We start from the raw sequence: 16,945 nt of genomic DNA on the forward strand, positions 1-16,945 counted from the left end.
GTTCAGGTGACAATAAATACAACAGTGAAGAACAGTGGCAATAAGTTTGTTTTAAACCTAATCTAGGCTACACATTTGTTTTAACTGTACACATTTCAACTTCATAAGTGCAACTACAATGGCTTTAAACATAAAAGTACACATCATTGACACTTTTCGACATTTAGAATGCTTTGAACTTTTTATAAGTTACAGTATGGGCAGAGTCATAACAAAAACTAAATTTGGTTATAATTTCCTCTGGGCATTTTAGGCAGTTGATGTTAGGCAAAAATGCAACATTTAGATAATCTCCAAAACATTAACTGGCAAATGAAGAAACTTTCTAATTATACAATTTATAACTTGACTTGACACGGAAAAAAAATACACGAAGAACACATGGAACATAGAACACAAGATTACCAGTTTTTTCTTGACACACAAAACATTAAGTCATGTGTTAAACAAATAAACTTCAATACTTCAGCTATTGTATTAGCGCCAAGCTTCCACAGATATATTTCGGCTGTACTGAGGAAAAGTGTCTCTGTAGCGACTGTAGACATTAGCAGGGATTGGCTTCTGGGCGTACTGATCCAACTTGGGCTCTTGCTCCAAAGTGTATCTCCAGGACTGTGTCACTTGAGGCTTCAAGTATCTAACAGCATAACCACTAAAACGGAAGTGCTTTGGGTCATATTCAGGCAGTTTAAATTCTCCAGAGGCAGAAATGAACTTGGACCAGTCGTCCTTTGTTGAGCTTAGCATGTAGCGGTTCTTTGATGGAGCAGTGTGTGTTACACCAGCAGGATAATTTGGAATCACCTTCTGCAGTGAGCGACCGGTTTCAGTAATTGTTGTGCCAGAGAGTGGCTTTCTGGCATTTTTAAAGAAGCTTGTTGATGCATCATGAAAATCTCTTGGGCCACAAGAGGTAGTGGTTCGGCAATGCTCGTCAGACAACATATGGGTGGCTGTGTCCATGTCCATTCGCCTAAGAGTAGGCAACCTTGGATGGTATAATCCTTCCTTAACTGCTGCTAACATCACACGTCGAAAAGGTGGGTAGTTATAATTCATGTGGTATTGCAAATGTGCATTCGGGTGAGGTTTATTTGAGGAATCCATATTTACAATTTAGGTGTCAAGGCAGTATCTGGTCAGAGTTGGTTTATGCAAATATAATTATTTATTTTTAAAACACGACCTGCATGCAACATGATTTAACGTGGTTACGAAAACATTGCAAAATAAAGTCGTTTTGCACATTTAACAACCAAATCATGGCATTACCTGATATATTTTAAGTTTATTTTTCAAACGACTTTCTCCTCGGCGTTTAAAAATATATTTTGTGACTTTGATGATACCAATAACTGCTCCATTTCACTGTGTTCGTCGTGCTTAAAAGTTGTCTTGCAAATACTGCACGAGCAACGCTTACTGTTTCGCCATAGCAACGAATCTTAATTTTACCAGGCCGGTAGAGTAGTAAGTATTTTTGTAATCGAAATAAAAATCGTTATTGTTGATACGTAATTATAATGTTTTATTTTTATTTTTTAAACCAAAAGAGGAAGACTTTGACGGAAAAAGCTGAAAAGTGATTTGTAGAGGAAGCACGACAATCAATAATGATAATACGTTGCTTTTGCCATTGTAGGGCAATGTTTAACACCGCACAAATGCCCACCTTCTAACTTAATAAGTCACCGCCGACTTTTAGAACCGTCAGTCTGTCACCTCGTGTGTTTGTTTTGTGCTAACGACCGGTCACACTGGTTTGCATTCGTGTTTTAATCCCTCCTTTCCTTTGCTCGGTAATCACCGAGCTGGAGCCCCCACCTATGACAATGCAGCATCAATGGAAGTTAATTTTTTTCTTTGTAACCTCGACCCTTTAAAACCTGCAACATTTTCGTCTACAGAAAATCATACAAGGGGCGAGCCAACAATATAAGACATCAACAAATGCCAGAGAAATAATTAAGCTGCTTGCATAGATTTGGTGTGGGTATTGCATGTTGTTGTAGGCCTACCATATATAAACCAAGAGTTTTGCGAGTTTATTAGATAAAGTTTGATTTGTGTTGCTCTAATTATACGTTCCGTAAGATTCAGTTAGAGTGCGCAACGTTTACTTTATGAAAACGACCGAGTCTCATTAATACTACATAGTCATTCAGACCGGTTTTTCAGGAGCTGTCTAACAAAACCAGTTTTGAAGTTGGGTGTTAACAAAATAACGACATTCTTGCAGGTTACGTTGGTATAGAACCATATTTATCACTGCTGGTCGTTAAGAGAACAAGGGATACACTGTTTTTTCTGTTTTTGAGAGTATTGAGAAAAAACAGCACAACTATGGACCTTCTAGTGTTATCGATACTTATTGGATCGTTGTTCGCCGTTACAGATGCTGGATACTCAGAAAGGCCGACTTGGTTTGAAACCGGGGATGTTCCGGAGGTTCGTAAAGATTTTATTTACTGTTTGTTTTTTTTGAAATAACAAACTGTGCCTTATTAAACCATAGAACTCTTCATATACAATTCGACGATACAAAGAAGCGAACTGGGTCAGAACCAAGGTTTGGGGATTTTCTTTAGATGAAATAAGACGAATTGGGTTTCTGCGCCTGTTTAACTACATATCTGGTCCAGGAAACGAACAAGGTACTGTTTACTCAATTTTATACCTCTAACATTTTTTTCACATGCTATAGAAGTGCATTTATAAAAACAGTTACTTTGTACAGGAATTAAAATTTCCATGACGGCCCCTGTGACAATATCTGTGACCAACGGCGCTTGTTTCATATGTAAGCGAATGTTCGTCATGTCCTTTTACATTCCAACCATCCACCAAGACAACCCGCCGCTGCCCAAAGCTGGTTCACCTGTGTACATCGAAAAGATACCAGAGTCCACGTTTTACGTCAGGTAACAATTTCAAAGAATCCAATTTGCTTGAAAAAACACAGACCCCATATTGTGACAACACTACTAAATATTTCATGTTCAAATCATTTTTATATTTTGCACCATCCCCAAGTAACTTAAAAATTTTTTGGTCAAAGCAGCATTGCAACTTTCTGATATCCAAACCCACTACCACATATGGTAGAAATGTACTTCGATAACACGGTTTAAAATGTTGAGAATTGCAAGTATAGTTTTTTTACTTTAAAAGATAAAACATTTTTTTGCAGGAAATTTGTCGGGCTCTATTCCTCGGATGCCAACGTAATGAGGAACGCTTATGTCCTGATGGAGGATTTGAAAAGCGATGGTGTGAACAACATTAATACAGATTCTATGACTATAGCTGGTTATAATGCACCATCCTATTTCGTGGCACAAAGCAATGAAATATGGTTGTCGCCTCTTAAGTAAATAATGTTACGGAATCGAAATTATCGAAATTATTGGCAAAAAGTTGTGAATTTTTGTTGCAATAAACGAAATGACTTGAAGGTTTCCATAAATACGATTTCGATACAAACCTATACAACAAAACAACAACACAACATATCATTGACTTTGGGATAGTGTGTTACTGGTGTTGCTTCCAGATATATTATAAACCTGTTGTAACGACTTTCTGGTCCAACCAAACGTTGATTTTATTTTGCTCATATTTCGCCAGCTTTAGAATGGCGTTTATCAGGGTTATGGCGCGGCACTAAAACATCTCATGAAAATCTATAACCGCTAGAAAAGGGGAACACGACCACACCGCTTGCAGCGTGAGGTTTACTGTTCCCGTGTAAGGATTTTAAGGCTTAGTTAAACCACCAAAGCTTTGCAAGTAAACATTGTGCGGAAGAGATAAAGGCATTTCCTGTGTTATACAATCGAACAAGGTAATATTTGTAAACGAGACGAGTTTTATCCAAGCTTTTACGCCACAACGACAATTTAAAATTGCGGCGAAGGCCACCCACTTGTCTTGCACTATACTTACTGCAATTGAATTTGCATTTGTTTTATATTTTTGTGCTTTGGATCTTACGAGCATTTTACAAGAAAAACAACGAAATGAATTAACGAGACTCATGAACATACTGCACGAAAATAAATGTTATTTTGAAGCGCCTCAATGGTTTTACCCTTCAACATAAAGTGCACAAAGTTTTCCATGTGATGCAATGATTGTTCTTCGGAAATTTCAAACCATTGTGGAACAACGTAACGTTTTCCCTTTTCCACAAGTTAGTATCGATGTAGTTGCACGTGTCAGGGAAAATGAACCCAAATCAAAAGAAGCAAAACATAATTCATAAATTAGCAAGAAAGTTAACTTAATATTTTGCAAACAAGCCTTGAATTTATGCTTGCATCACAATAGTGGTGATCCGTAAATATTAGATTTTCCGGATCTAATTTAGGTTGAGAGTTTCGGTTTTTCAGTTGTAGTGATCCGTAAACGATGTTGCCTGAATAAATTACAGCAGCAGCGTTTCAGTAAGTGCAAGATAATGCAGTTCATAACACAGGCGCATGTTTTTCAGGGCAGGATTATTGTGTTGAATTGGACATGAAGTACAACGTCCTGAAGGGCTCAAAACATTGGCGTCTGGGACGGAATGGGTTATTAAGAGATTTTCCAACTGAAACCACGCAATTTTTTTCCATACAGATTCACTAATACCTACAAGCATTCCATCCAGGCCAATATTCGCAAACAAACGTCTCTGTGATTACTATATAAGAGGCCGAGAAATCGGGTCCGCTCTTATAAACTATTTGTGGACAACAATCGGTGAGAACAAGTTGATCAACGACATCGAGCATCAGCGCAACCAAGCAAAGAAGATGACCTGTGTATTTACTGTTGTTCTGCTGTGCTCCATTGCTACTGTTGCCGTAGCGCTACCTACGGCTCTTAACGAAGGCATTACCCAAAATACCGATGCATCATGCTTGAACAGCTCGATTTACGAAGGTAAAAAACTATTTAATTTTATATCTTTTCGATTTAGAGTTGTTGTGATTTACAGAGGAAATCAGCCACTTGAAGGAGAATGTTCAACGCTTGAGCAACGCCCTCGCCATGTCTTACCCCAAACCAACAACACCTTCCCATCGTAAGCACAATGTTTGTAACTTTGTAGAATTTTGACGTTCAATTAATTTGTACCTGTTTGAAAAAAAGTAATCATAGTTAATTCGCACTTTTTGGTTGGTTTTGTATTGTATAACGTAAAGTGCTTAGATTTCTTTAATATGTACACATATATATATATTATGGCAAAAATTCAATCATTTCTCTCTGAAAAAAACCCAGGCAGCTACATATTACAATGTGATCGTGCAGAGCATTTGGCCTGTTTACATGACTTTTTTTTATCAAACGCGATTCTGAACAGAATGCCGACTGACCCAACTATTGTTTCCGCGTCACAACCAAAGGAATGACATCGTAACGTACAAACGATATTTCCCACGCCTCACCTCTGGGACCCTGTGTTTGTGGGTCTCCGTGGACGACTTGTCCTTGCTGGTTGCGCTCGTTAGCTACCAGTCGCCCAACAACGTCAATAGCATTTTGTTGGAGCTGATCCCGCCGACTACTTTCAGATTGGTCGTACAAGGTTCAATTGTGGATCACACGTTCCCGATGAGAGAGGCTGAAAAGGTAAAGTCCGCATTGCTTTTAGGCTAAACGGTAACGCGAAAATCAACAAGATTGATTCAAAATAAGATTGGAAAATTTGAACCTGATGATCCGAAGCAAAGAATACAATTTTTTTATAGTACCATGTGTGTGCCTGGTTTGATTCGGTCCAACAGACCTCAGGCGTCTACATCAACGGGGAAGATATCGGCACCAAGGGATATTCAGGTGATGTAGTCGAGGGAGGTGGAACTTTCCTCATTGGACAGGACCAAGACCGTAATGTGGACGGTGGATTCCATGCCGACCGCTCTCTTAAGTAACATTTTCTACGATATCTTTTATCAAAAGGGCTATAAAAAAATTTTTTTACCTTGGGGCCACTTGAATTTTTTAATACGACTTGATAATGCGCACATGTGTAAAATTGTGGTTTTATACTAAAAGAATATCCTGCAAAAAACGTTTAATAAATTATGAATATATAAATAAAGAAGTCACACAGATTATATCAGAAATATATTTTACCAAAAAGTTTTTAGGGGTAATTATAGGCTAAATTAGCCTGTCACATTTTCGGAAACTTAGGCCTTTAGCGAGGTCAACAGGCCCTTTTTCAGCAAATGTTTCTCAACTTTTTTGCTACGGTGACTAATGTTCGAATTCACGAAGAGAAAAGGCGTTAACAATGTCAAAAGTTTTCTAACATTGTGCGCAACATACGTGTACATCCACACAGGGGCTCCGTCGACAACGTGATGGTCTTTCCTCGCGTTCTCAACCACGACGAAGTGGAACGCATGAGAGTCTTGTGCGTGTGCCCTGTTGATCACGTGCTCTTCATGTCCGTCGATCGCGTCGAGTTTTCCGGTGAAACTTCTTACATCATCCCCTCCCAGTGCCCGGCCGTGGCCTAAAAAGGGATGTGGCTAATTTCAGTACCCCATGACACGGAAAAGGAACTGATTTGACTAATTTGTGTATCCGCGTGCTTTAGTAGCCTATACTAATAACCCATTGTATCAACCAACACACTTTGTATCTCGCTAATAAATACTACCAGCTTATATTTGCCGTCTGCAAAGAACTATAGACGGGTTCCTCAAGCGAAAACTTCTGTGCAATAAATCGTTTACCAAAGAAAATTTCCGTTTAACTTGTACGCTGGAAAGGTGCATAAAATTGATCGCAAAATGCAAAGTTTGCAACGGCTAACACTATGTATTTATCAGGTTGTATATTCGGTCGTTGTTCATAGGTCCATATGGTGGTTGTGTAAATGTGCTGAACTGGAATGGAAACAAATAAAATTAGCAAAATTGCAATTGCATAATATTTTTTTTAAAGCGGCTGTTTTTGCCGAAAATTCCGAGATTACATCACTATAGCTTACCGTTGTTGCGTAGGTTATATCGCCTTAAATGAGTTTTGAAAATACGTGCCAAGTTTACCGAATAATTATGAGCTGATAACTGATATATAAGCTCTGTTTGTGCATAGAATACTAAAACATGGAATGGAAACTCCGCTGAAAGTGCGCCGTCACGCATGAGTAACACTTTACGCGAAATTAAAAATGCATTGGGTTAAATGCGATTTTGGTGCTTTTTAAGGGGCTTAGAAACCCATTAAATAGAACAAAATTTAAAACTTTTTTTAAAAAACAATAAGTTTGGTCCCTCGTCTTTTGAAATATGTGGATGATTTTGAATAAATCGGGTCACATCATTTTTTACGGCGATTTCCTGTCTACTACCTTTTGGGTCAAAATATGAACAAATAATTGCGCGCTTTTGCTGTTTGCAAGCATTGGGAGGCTAAATCGAGTAATATTATCAACTACTATGCTTGTTATGTAAAATCAACTACTTGCTAATTATGTTTTTTTCTCGGACAGTATCTCTGCACACAGTAATGCGGTTGTTTGGGAATATTTATTTTGCAAAAACAGGGCATTTGACAAACGATAGTATGGCTGCTTTTTTCTGCGATTCCTGTATCTTGATGAAGATGGAGAGGAAGATATTATAATGAACCAAATTATTAAAATCAGGAAATACCTAGCCAACACCATGTTCATACTGCTGAGTGCAAATGTTGCCAGTAAAGTCCAACACAAAACAACATTTTTGTGCATAATATGGGTTTAAAAAAGTAAAGCCTTGACATAATATATGTTGATTGCTTGCAAATACTCAAGGACAGTGGGAATACTTCCAATGTAAACCAACTATAACTTGTATATAAGTGTTTGCATACGAGCAAATTCTGAAAACTTTCATCTTTTTCTTCAACATGACATGTTTCTCTCAGAAGCTTTTTAATACATATCTAAATCAAATTCTGTTGTGTTTTACTTAAAACTAATCTGCGAAGAAAAAAAATGACTAGTGAAAAAGGGTATTTTTAATATATAAAGGTCCAATTTGGCTGAAACAAAAGTCAATTATGTTTAGTTCAACAAAACATTACATATTTTCAACTGTGTCATAAGCATTCAACCAACTGTTATGATAAGAGTAAAAAAATATACTTCTGTTATGTGTGCAATAGTTTGACAAAAATGATTTCCATCCAATTTGATTTGTTTTCTTCTCAGGGATATTAGACTAATCAACACTTAAAAGTCGAACTTTCGGACAAAAATGCCAATATACAACCATATATTTACAATGAAATCAAATAGAAAACTCAGTGATGTGTGGGAAAAATGTTTAAAGTAGATTACTAGTACAACAAAAGCAAGTTCATTAATATTCACAGAGCATCGGCTCATATGTGGCATGAATTGCTCAAAACCAATGGAATATAAAAAATGACACAAGAATTTATTTAATTATGTCAATATTGTTTAGATAGTTACAAGTTACCACTATTTATTTATTATTTAATATTATTTGCACAAAAGATATAAACGGCCAGATTTAAGTATGGTTAACCAAGTGAATACAATCTTTAAAATTAAGCAGCAAAATTTGACCCCATTTTATCTGGTTTACAAAGGCTACAATCTGACATTTTGGGCCAAAAACTACTTCATGTAGTACTGTACTATCTGTCCAACATATATCTTTACAGAAAGCGGAGTTATGAAACATTTTGATACATACCCAATAATGACTGCAAATATGTGACCTCTGGGTCAGACTGTTTTGTTCAAAAATTAGGTTTCTGAATCCCAGGATTGCTTTTTAGGCAAATATGCAAATCTAAAACATTACGTCATCACTTGAATGACGTAATTACATGTCTTACGTCATATTTGAGGTTGACGCGAAGACGTATTAACAATTTTTTAGTCTGTAAGGTGACTTGTAACACACGGTCAAAAAGTGCATTATAGCGCGTCATAATTAAAATCATCCACATATTTCAAAAGATTAAGGATGAAACTACTTGAATTACATTTAAATAAATTCTTGTGGTTACATTAACTTAGACTTTTTCGCCGCCGAAAAACGCCAAAATCGCATTTAACCCAATGCATTTTTCATTTTGCGTAAAGTGTTACTCATGCGTGACGAAAAGAGTTTCCATTCCATGTTTTAGTATTCTATGGTTTGTGCTAATAGTTAAGTTGGAAACGTGTAATGTTTATATTTCTATAGTTTTTTAACGTTTATGGCGGCGCCCGGAACTGGTACATGTTATAGATATTACCTGTCCATTGCTGCTGCATTTGTTTTTGTTTAGCTGCGGCATTTCTTCATCGTTATGGGGTCGATTCAAGTAATGTCGAGATTTTTTTCACGACCATCGCTTTCAAGATACGCAGTGCAATGCTTGAAAAATAAATCATCATCTGTTTCAATTATAACAGCCAAAAACTACAGTTCGTCGGTTCCCATCGATGACGATCTTCTTGGTTTTACCGAAGAACAAAAACAGGTGTTTTTTTTGTTCCGAATGTGCTTTAAATATTAAAAGCAAGTTCAAAAAAAGCTAAAATACAATCATTTTGCCAAAGAAGTGGTTGAGATATGTTTCCAGTAATGCAACTATATCCATACTTTTAGTTGCGAGACAGCGTTTCCAAGTTTCTGAAGGATGAGTTAACCCCACTCGCTAATGAAATCGACCGCACCGATGATTTTCCACAAATGCGTTCCTTTTGGAAGAAATTGGGTGACATGGGCTTGCTGGGAATTACAGCCCCAGGTGAAATGAATTTCTTTCTTTGCCAATTTTTATATATTCTATTTATTTTGTAAAACTGAAAAAAATCCATTGTAGTTGAAGATGGTGGCGCTGGACTTGGAATATTTGAGGCTTGTATTGTCATGGAGGAAATGTCACGATCAAGTGGAGCTATTGCTTTAAGTTATGGGGCCCATTCATATCTCTGTTTAAACCAAATTGTTCGACATGGCAATGATGAACAGAAAGCTAGGTACTTGCCGAAGGTATTTGAAAATAGATTTCATTATTGAATGATTTTGTTTTACACTGATTTATTTGTTTTCTCAGTTAATTTCTGGTGAGTTGGTCGGTGCTCTTGCGATGAGTGAGCCTGGCTCTGGATCTGATGTGGTTTCTATGAAACTAAAAGCTGAAAAGAAAGGTGCAAAAAATAAGCTAAAGAACTTTTGTAAACTTTTGCAACTGCATGATAATAAATCAAATGAGGACATATGGAGTTTTTTTTGAAAAGTTTCTTCCAAATTCACTAACTTTGTCCCACCATGCTAGGAGATTACTACATTTTGAATGGAAATAAGTTTTGGATCACCAATGGCCCGGATGCAGACACGTTGGTTGTGTATGCAAAAACAGACCTCAGTGCAAATACCCATGGCATCACAGCATTCATAATTGAAAAAGGCATGGAAGGATTTTCCACTGGGAAGAAACTTGACAAACTTGGCATGCGAGGTTCCAGTACTGGAGAACTGATCTTTCAAGATTGCAAAGTGCCTGGTAAGTGTACTTCGAATAACATCACTGTGTTGCATGTATTTACTTGTAAAACTTTTTTTTATACTTTTTTCCTAATATGTAGTTATGGCTGAAGATTGCATGACTGTAAGGTTTATGCTTCTCACTTGTCATACATGTGCTTGTCATAAATTGATAATTTTGTATAGTTAGCAACATATTGGGAGCAATAAACAAGGGAGTGTATGTTCTGATGACTGGCCTTGATCTAGAGAGACTTGGTGCTGCAGCTGGACCCGTTGGGTAGGGTTGTCTGGGCCTCTTTTGCTTCTTACTTTCTATCAAATAATTAACATGTCAGCCCAAAACAATTCTGTTCTGGAAAATTCGTTCTGGTTCACCCGAGTGCAATTATGTTTCTGTTGTAAACAAATTGATGATTAACCATGCCAATATGATTAAGCATGCCAATAGTATATGAAACGTCACTTAAAAAAGTTACGTTTTTATTGTGCCAGAAGAACAGACTATTAAATTGGTATTTGCAATTTATGTATAGTCATGTTTATTTTGTGCTTCATTACTTTTCAATGCATTTCGATGAAATTTTCTGCATGTTCGAATTTAATTTTTTCATATATACTACACAATGGTTGTATATGGTAAAAGTGTTTTCTTTTTTGTGGTCAGGCTGATGCAAGCTATTCTTGACATCGCATTTCCATATGTGCACGACCGCAAACAGTTTGGGCAAAAGATTGGTGAATTTCAGGTTTGTTTCATCAAAGACAGTTTTGTTTGGTGGAAAAATATTCTAAGAAAAGAAAACGATATTAACTGGATGGTCAAATGGTGCATTGTTTTCACAAGTTAACCTAAAGTTTTGGACACATTTTATTTCCATGACAAACTGCGTGACCTATTAGCCAATACGGTGATATAAAAACAAATTACGGTATTACGCAAGTGAATTCGTTCCTAACAAGCGGTTAACACTGTAAATATCTCCCAAGAAAAGGTCATTTTTGTTTTGGGTGTGCACATTTAGTCAGAGATGTGAAAGTTGGGAACCACCGAGGTATACATTTCATATTGCTATTGTGTGTACGATATGTAATGATGCACTGATTCGGTTGTAACAGAAAAAAAAATGTGTTTATGTTTGCAGCTAATTCAGGGAAAGATGGCAGACATGTACACAACCTTAAGTGCATGCAGGTCTTACATGTACACAGTGGCACGAGCATGCGACAATGGATATTTCAATAATCGCGACTGCGCTGGGGTAATCTTATACACTGCAGAGGCAGCCACCAAGGTAGCACTGGACGGAATTCAACTACTGGGTAGGATTTATCTCAGTATTTAAAATTTGTGTTTTCCAGTGGTACCATTTTTGGTTCGTGAAGTGTAAATCAATGACAAGTTGCCCAAAGGTTTTAAACTGAGCAGCTAGTTATGGAAAAATAAAACACCACAAACAGTGTATTAAATTATTTTTGCTATTTTTAAGGACAACAAATGATATTAAATGCAAATACTGACAATAGAATTCATCTAAAATGAGAACTTTGTTGTTGCCGCGATCGCCCATTCCCATTTACCGTGTAATACGGAATCTTTCTTTAGGGGTTTTGTCATAATGTAAAAGTCCCCATTGATAGAAACACAGCTGTTTTTACAAGGATTTAAAAAAAATCTTTTCTTATACTGTGAAGAATACTTCTGCATATTTGTGTGCAGGTGGGAACGGCTACATCAACGATTATCCGACCGGCAGGTTCCTCAGGGACGCCAAATTGTACGAAATTGGAGCCGGAACAAGTGAAGTTCGCCGCTGGCTGATCGGTCGCACCTTTAACGAGCTTTTCAAATGAGTGGATTGAGATCAATGTTTTTTTGTCTAATTTTTGTGAAACTTCACGTTGCTGCAATCCCAAACTTATGAAACACTTTCCATTCAATCTTTAATTTTATCGTGTTATTTCTTGTGAAATAAGGAGAACTGATTTCCTAACTATATGCAATAAATTGTTATGCATGCCTCCTACCTCTGAGAGAGTGGTTCCTCAGCTTCTCTCATTTTCGGCACCCCTTTAAATGTTTATCTTGCATCCAATTTTGCACCTTCTAATATAGAGGTCTTAACCGAACCTAAATATTCCGTCTCTCCGCATTCCTCAGGAATAGGTCCCGCACCGCTCTTATGACATGTAAATGTGTAATCTGCATTTTTCATGTTATTTGGACGGGGCGTGAAATGCGTGACGTCCGAATAAAATACATGTCGAGGTCAGGTTACATATATCTGATCCCTATTCTCACAAAGGGACGTGTATTCGTACAAGGGAGTTTACCTCCGTGAATTTTCCTAATTTTCTACCGTTTTTGCGTGTGATTTGTGTTGATCTGGTGAAATTCAATGTGTACAGCTGATGTTTTTCAACATGCAATTTTCGAAAAATGAAATTATTCGTATGTAATGTTTCTTTAAAGTCTGATAGGATGGGAAGATAGTTTTCGCCAAACTAGAAATCTGTGCGAATATTATCGCTACGATTTCATGTAGTATTTCAACTCCAATATATAACAAAAAATAACAGGTGGTTGCCCTGTTCACACCTAATCATTAAAATTCGCACAGATTTCCGTTTTACACAGACTTACATGTGGGTCAGGTTTGGCGAAAACTTTGTGACCCGGTGTAGTACCGTATTTTACGGACCATAAGGCGCAACTTAAATCCTTTTTTTTCCTCATAAATTGATCGTGCGCCTTATAAGCCGGTGCGCCTAATGTATGGATCAAGTAGTGCTTTATTGCCTAAACTCAAAACCAGTACCGATACTATTTATAAATAAACCACCGTCTTACACAATAAACTACGGTAAAAGCAACTAGCAACTGTGATATTCATACTATTGTGACTTGCTTACATTTATTACGTAACAAGTTTTTGTTTAATGAGCTTTATACGGTAACCCATACTCCTTAAAATACGTTGCGTTCTATAGCCCGGTGCGCCTTATGTATGAACAAAAAACTAATCAAAGCAATTTATTGACAGTGCGCCTTATAATCGGGTGCGCTTTATGGTCCGTAAAATACGGTAATATTTTCCGATGGGATAAGCTGGAGAAAAATAAGATCAAGTTAGGGTATTTACCACGTAACGCAAGACGATCCGCACTACCTTATGTAATTACGATATCCGATTATTGCACTTGTTTCTGTAGACTAGTCGATGAATTTTTGTATTTATACCATGGGGTCAATTAAATTATTGTCGAGAACTTTTTCCCGCTTACGGCGTTCAAGTTACGCTGTGCAAAGTTTAAGCAATAAAGCACCATCTGCAATTACAGCCAAAAAGTACAGTACGTCGGTTCCCATTGATGACGAACTTCTTGGGTTTACAGAAGAACAAAAACAGGTTCCTGTACTTTTATAATATTAGTACTACTCTTGAGGATGCAACTACCATTTTTAAGACGGATTGAAGCAAAAAAATAATTAAAATTCATGCAACAACAATCATTTAAGTGATTTTTACAAAAGTCACAGGAAATTCTTTTTATGAAACATTAATATTTGTTTTGCATAAATGATATCTGTGTATACCTTTGTAGCTGCGAGACAGCATTTCCAAGTTTTTGAAAGATGAGTTGACCCCATTTGCTGATGAAATTGACCGCACTAACAATTTTCCACAAATGCGATCCTTTTGGAAGAAATTGGGCGACATGGGCTTGCTGGGAATTACAGCCCCAGGTAAAATAAATTGCATGATTAAAGTGATTTTTTGATTCAGTATTATTTAGGTTTAATTGAAATAAAAAAAATTTCATTTGACAATAATCCACCCTTTACTACCACTGTTACTGATGGTCTTTAAAATTACTAGTTGAAAAAAAGCAATTATTTTGTAGTTGAAGATGGTGGCACTGGACTTGGCATTTTTGAACATTGTATTGTTATGGAGGAAATGTCACGGTCAAGTGGAGCTATTGCATTAAGTTATGGGGCCCATTCAAATCTCTGCATAAACCAAATTGTTCGACATGGCAATGATGAACAGAAGGCCAAGTACTTGCCGAAGGTATTTTGAAAAGTTAATTCCTTTTTAATTTAATTATTTGTACATTTCATAAAGTTGATTTCTGGCGAGTCAATTGGTGCTCTAGCGATGAGTGAAGCTGAATCTGGATCTGATGTGGTTTCTATGAAACTAAAAGCTGAAAAGAAAGGTAATATATTGGGCTGTTGTAACCTTTTGCGTATATTTTTAGATCAACAATGAAGTGCTGCTATTTTTGACACCAATATTTTGATAATAATTGTTTGTATTTGTCCCAACATTGTAGGGGATTATTACGTTCTAAATGGAAATAAGTTTTGGATCACCAATGGCCCGGATGCAGACACATTGGTTGTGTATGCAAAAACAGACCTCAGTGCAAATACCCAAGGCATCACAGCATTCATAATTGAGAAAAACATGGAAGGATTTTCCACTGGGAAGAAACTTGACAAACTTGGCATGCGAGGTTCCAGTACTGGAGAACTGATCTTTCAAGATTGCAAAGTGCCTGGTAAGTGTACTTTGAAAGACATGATTTTGACTTAAGATTTACCACTTAAGTATTAGATTGTTTGCTTCTTGCTTTTCACGTATTGGCATGACATGAGTCGGTAATTTTATGCAGCAAGCAATACCTTGGCCTTGATCTAGAAAAAATTGGTGCTTCTGCTGGACCTCTTGGTAAGGTTTTTTTGGGTCTTCTTCTTATTGCTGTCCCTTAATTTATCCAAATGCACAAAAAAAACACATTCAGAAAATCCTGCTTGGGATAGAATTTCAAACCTTGTTTTAATGTTCCTGTTGTCAATATCTGAGTTGCTTACTCATGCATTTGGAGCAATTGACCATATTTATCATTTTTTGTCATTATTTTGATTAGCCACACACACGCTGGGAGCACTAAATAAAGGTGTTTATGTGTTGATGAGTGGTCTGGATTTGGAGAGGCTTGTTTTGTCAGCTGGACCTCTTGGGTAATTTCACAAAATTTTTCAGAAGTTTACTGTGTATTGGTTGCTTTGGCTGATTAATATTTTGTAGCATTCAAATTCAAATCTGCAATCTTACATTTTCATCTCTATTTAGTGTTCTGGCAATTTTTTTCTATTAATTTTCTGCATATTTTAACAAGAAATCTTGCCACACTAACTCACAAATGCAGGTTTAGAAATTTGCACAAGCTTCTTTTTTGTAAACAGGCTGATGCAAGCTGTTCTTGACACCGCATTTCCATATGTGCACGACCGCAAACAGTTTGGGCAAAAGATTGGCGAATTCCAGGTTTGTTTAATCAGTTTTTTGAAGGTGTATAAATGGTACAAATTCTGTAGTCTGGAAATGTATTATTATTGTTATTAAGTTTGTCCTATTAATTCAATATCTAAATTAAATATCAGTTTTGATTCTTTAAAAAATCAGGTAAATTTTAAATACCATTTTCAAAGCCTACACATGTATACAAAAATGTTGATGCTTATCCAAAAGTCACTTTAATATAACCTCATTTTTTATTGGTTACAGCAGCATTTCTGAAAAGGGTTCCATAAAAAATCCTAATGGTTCCTTGAGCTGCTAGATAATTTCAAGCAACATTTATGACTAAAAATTTCAATTTCTCCATGACTTTGTACATAAGACCATTGTGGTAAAAAATGCTGGACATCAACAATAAAAATGTGTTTATATTTGCAGCTAATTCAGGGCAAGATGGCAGACATGTACACAACCTTAAGTGCATGCAGGTCTTACATGTACACAGTGGCACGAGCATGCGACAAAGGATATTTCAATAACCGAGACTGCGCTGGGGTAATCTTATACGCTGCAGAGGCAGCCACCAAGGTAGCACTGGACGGAATTCAACTACTGGGTAGGGTTTATAAGAATGTTAGTGTTTATGAAAGTTTGTGACATTTTGGCTGTGTTTACCTTGAAAAAAGATGATGTATTTGACTATTTGTGTTACTTTCGGCTGATAACGATACATTGGAACTTTCCCATCTTTCAAACCCATTTGCTGATTATTTAACTTTACATTTTGTGTGCAGGTGGAAACGGGTACATCAACGATTATCCGACTGGCAGGTTCCTTCGCGACGCCAAACTGTACGAAATTGGAGCTGGAACAAGTGAAGTTCGTCGGTGGCTGATCGGTCGCACGTTTAACGAACTTTTCAAGTGATTGGATTGAGCTCAATGTTTTTCACCACATTTTATCATATAGAATGGCTTTGCAATTGTAGCTGAAAATTGCTTGAAGCCCAAATACGTTAAAACTATGCTGATCAATGCTACCTGATATTCGATCGTGTTTTTTCGCGCTTTACCTTGACTAAATGCTTTCGTGTTGTCAATGGGCTTTTTCTTTGATACTCGGACAGGTTTTTC

The 16,945-nt window shown here is 36.8% G+C and overlaps 5 protein-coding genes across 5 annotated transcripts; 4 read left to right on the forward strand and 1 right to left on the reverse strand.

Annotated features, from left to right (window-relative positions):
* Window positions 1-3: 3 nt before the first annotated feature.
* Window positions 4-1,185, reverse strand: LOC145888645 (sperm microtubule inner protein 8-like). The gene has a single exon (XM_082979443.1). The coding sequence runs from the start codon at window positions 1,108-1,110 to the stop codon at window positions 478-480; it is 633 nt and encodes a 210-aa protein (XP_082835569.1). The 5' UTR covers window positions 1,111-1,185; the 3' UTR covers window positions 4-477.
* A 1,161-nt stretch (window positions 1,186-2,346) lies between these two features.
* LOC145890113 (heme-binding protein 2-like) lies at window positions 2,347-3,377 on the forward strand. The gene is made up of 4 exons (XM_082981152.1): window positions 2,347-2,451; window positions 2,519-2,657; window positions 2,741-2,924; window positions 3,194-3,377. The coding sequence occupies exons 1-4, from the start codon at window positions 2,347-2,349 to the stop codon at window positions 3,375-3,377; spliced, it is 612 nt and encodes a 203-aa protein (XP_082837278.1).
* Window positions 3,378-4,729: 1,352 nt separating this feature from the next.
* LOC145889607 (mucosal pentraxin-like) lies at window positions 4,730-6,670 on the forward strand. Its single transcript, XM_082980588.1, has 5 exons — window positions 4,730-4,929; window positions 4,985-5,071; window positions 5,354-5,622; window positions 5,742-5,920; window positions 6,341-6,670. Exons 1-5 carry the CDS (start codon window positions 4,800-4,802, stop codon window positions 6,516-6,518), a joined length of 843 nt encoding a protein of 280 aa, XP_082836714.1. The 5' UTR covers window positions 4,730-4,799; the 3' UTR covers window positions 6,519-6,670.
* A 2,529-nt stretch (window positions 6,671-9,199) lies between these two features.
* Window positions 9,200-12,903, forward strand: LOC145889427 (isovaleryl-CoA dehydrogenase, mitochondrial-like). Its single transcript, XM_082980380.1, has 9 exons — window positions 9,200-9,489; window positions 9,618-9,759; window positions 9,835-10,004; window positions 10,069-10,162; window positions 10,291-10,518; window positions 10,686-10,779; window positions 11,167-11,248; window positions 11,645-11,822; window positions 12,220-12,903. The coding sequence occupies exons 1-9, from the start codon at window positions 9,316-9,318 to the stop codon at window positions 12,351-12,353; spliced, it is 1,296 nt and encodes a 431-aa protein (XP_082836506.1). The 5' UTR covers window positions 9,200-9,315; the 3' UTR covers window positions 12,354-12,903.
* Window positions 12,904-13,657: 754 nt separating this feature from the next.
* Window positions 13,658-16,915, forward strand: LOC145889425 (isovaleryl-CoA dehydrogenase, mitochondrial-like). The gene is made up of 9 exons (XM_082980377.1): window positions 13,658-13,909; window positions 14,106-14,247; window positions 14,406-14,575; window positions 14,630-14,723; window positions 14,841-15,068; window positions 15,438-15,531; window positions 15,757-15,838; window positions 16,250-16,427; window positions 16,606-16,915. Exons 1-9 carry the CDS (start codon window positions 13,721-13,723, stop codon window positions 16,737-16,739), a joined length of 1,311 nt encoding a protein of 436 aa, XP_082836503.1. The 5' UTR covers window positions 13,658-13,720; the 3' UTR covers window positions 16,740-16,915.
* The last annotated feature ends 30 nt before the right edge of the window (window positions 16,916-16,945 follow it).

This window comes from Ascidia mentula, chromosome 2 (assembly GCF_947561715.1).
Source record: "Ascidia mentula chromosome 2, kaAscMent1.1, whole genome shotgun sequence".
Classification (NCBI taxonomy): domain Eukaryota; kingdom Metazoa; phylum Chordata; class Ascidiacea; order Phlebobranchia; family Ascidiidae; genus Ascidia; species Ascidia mentula.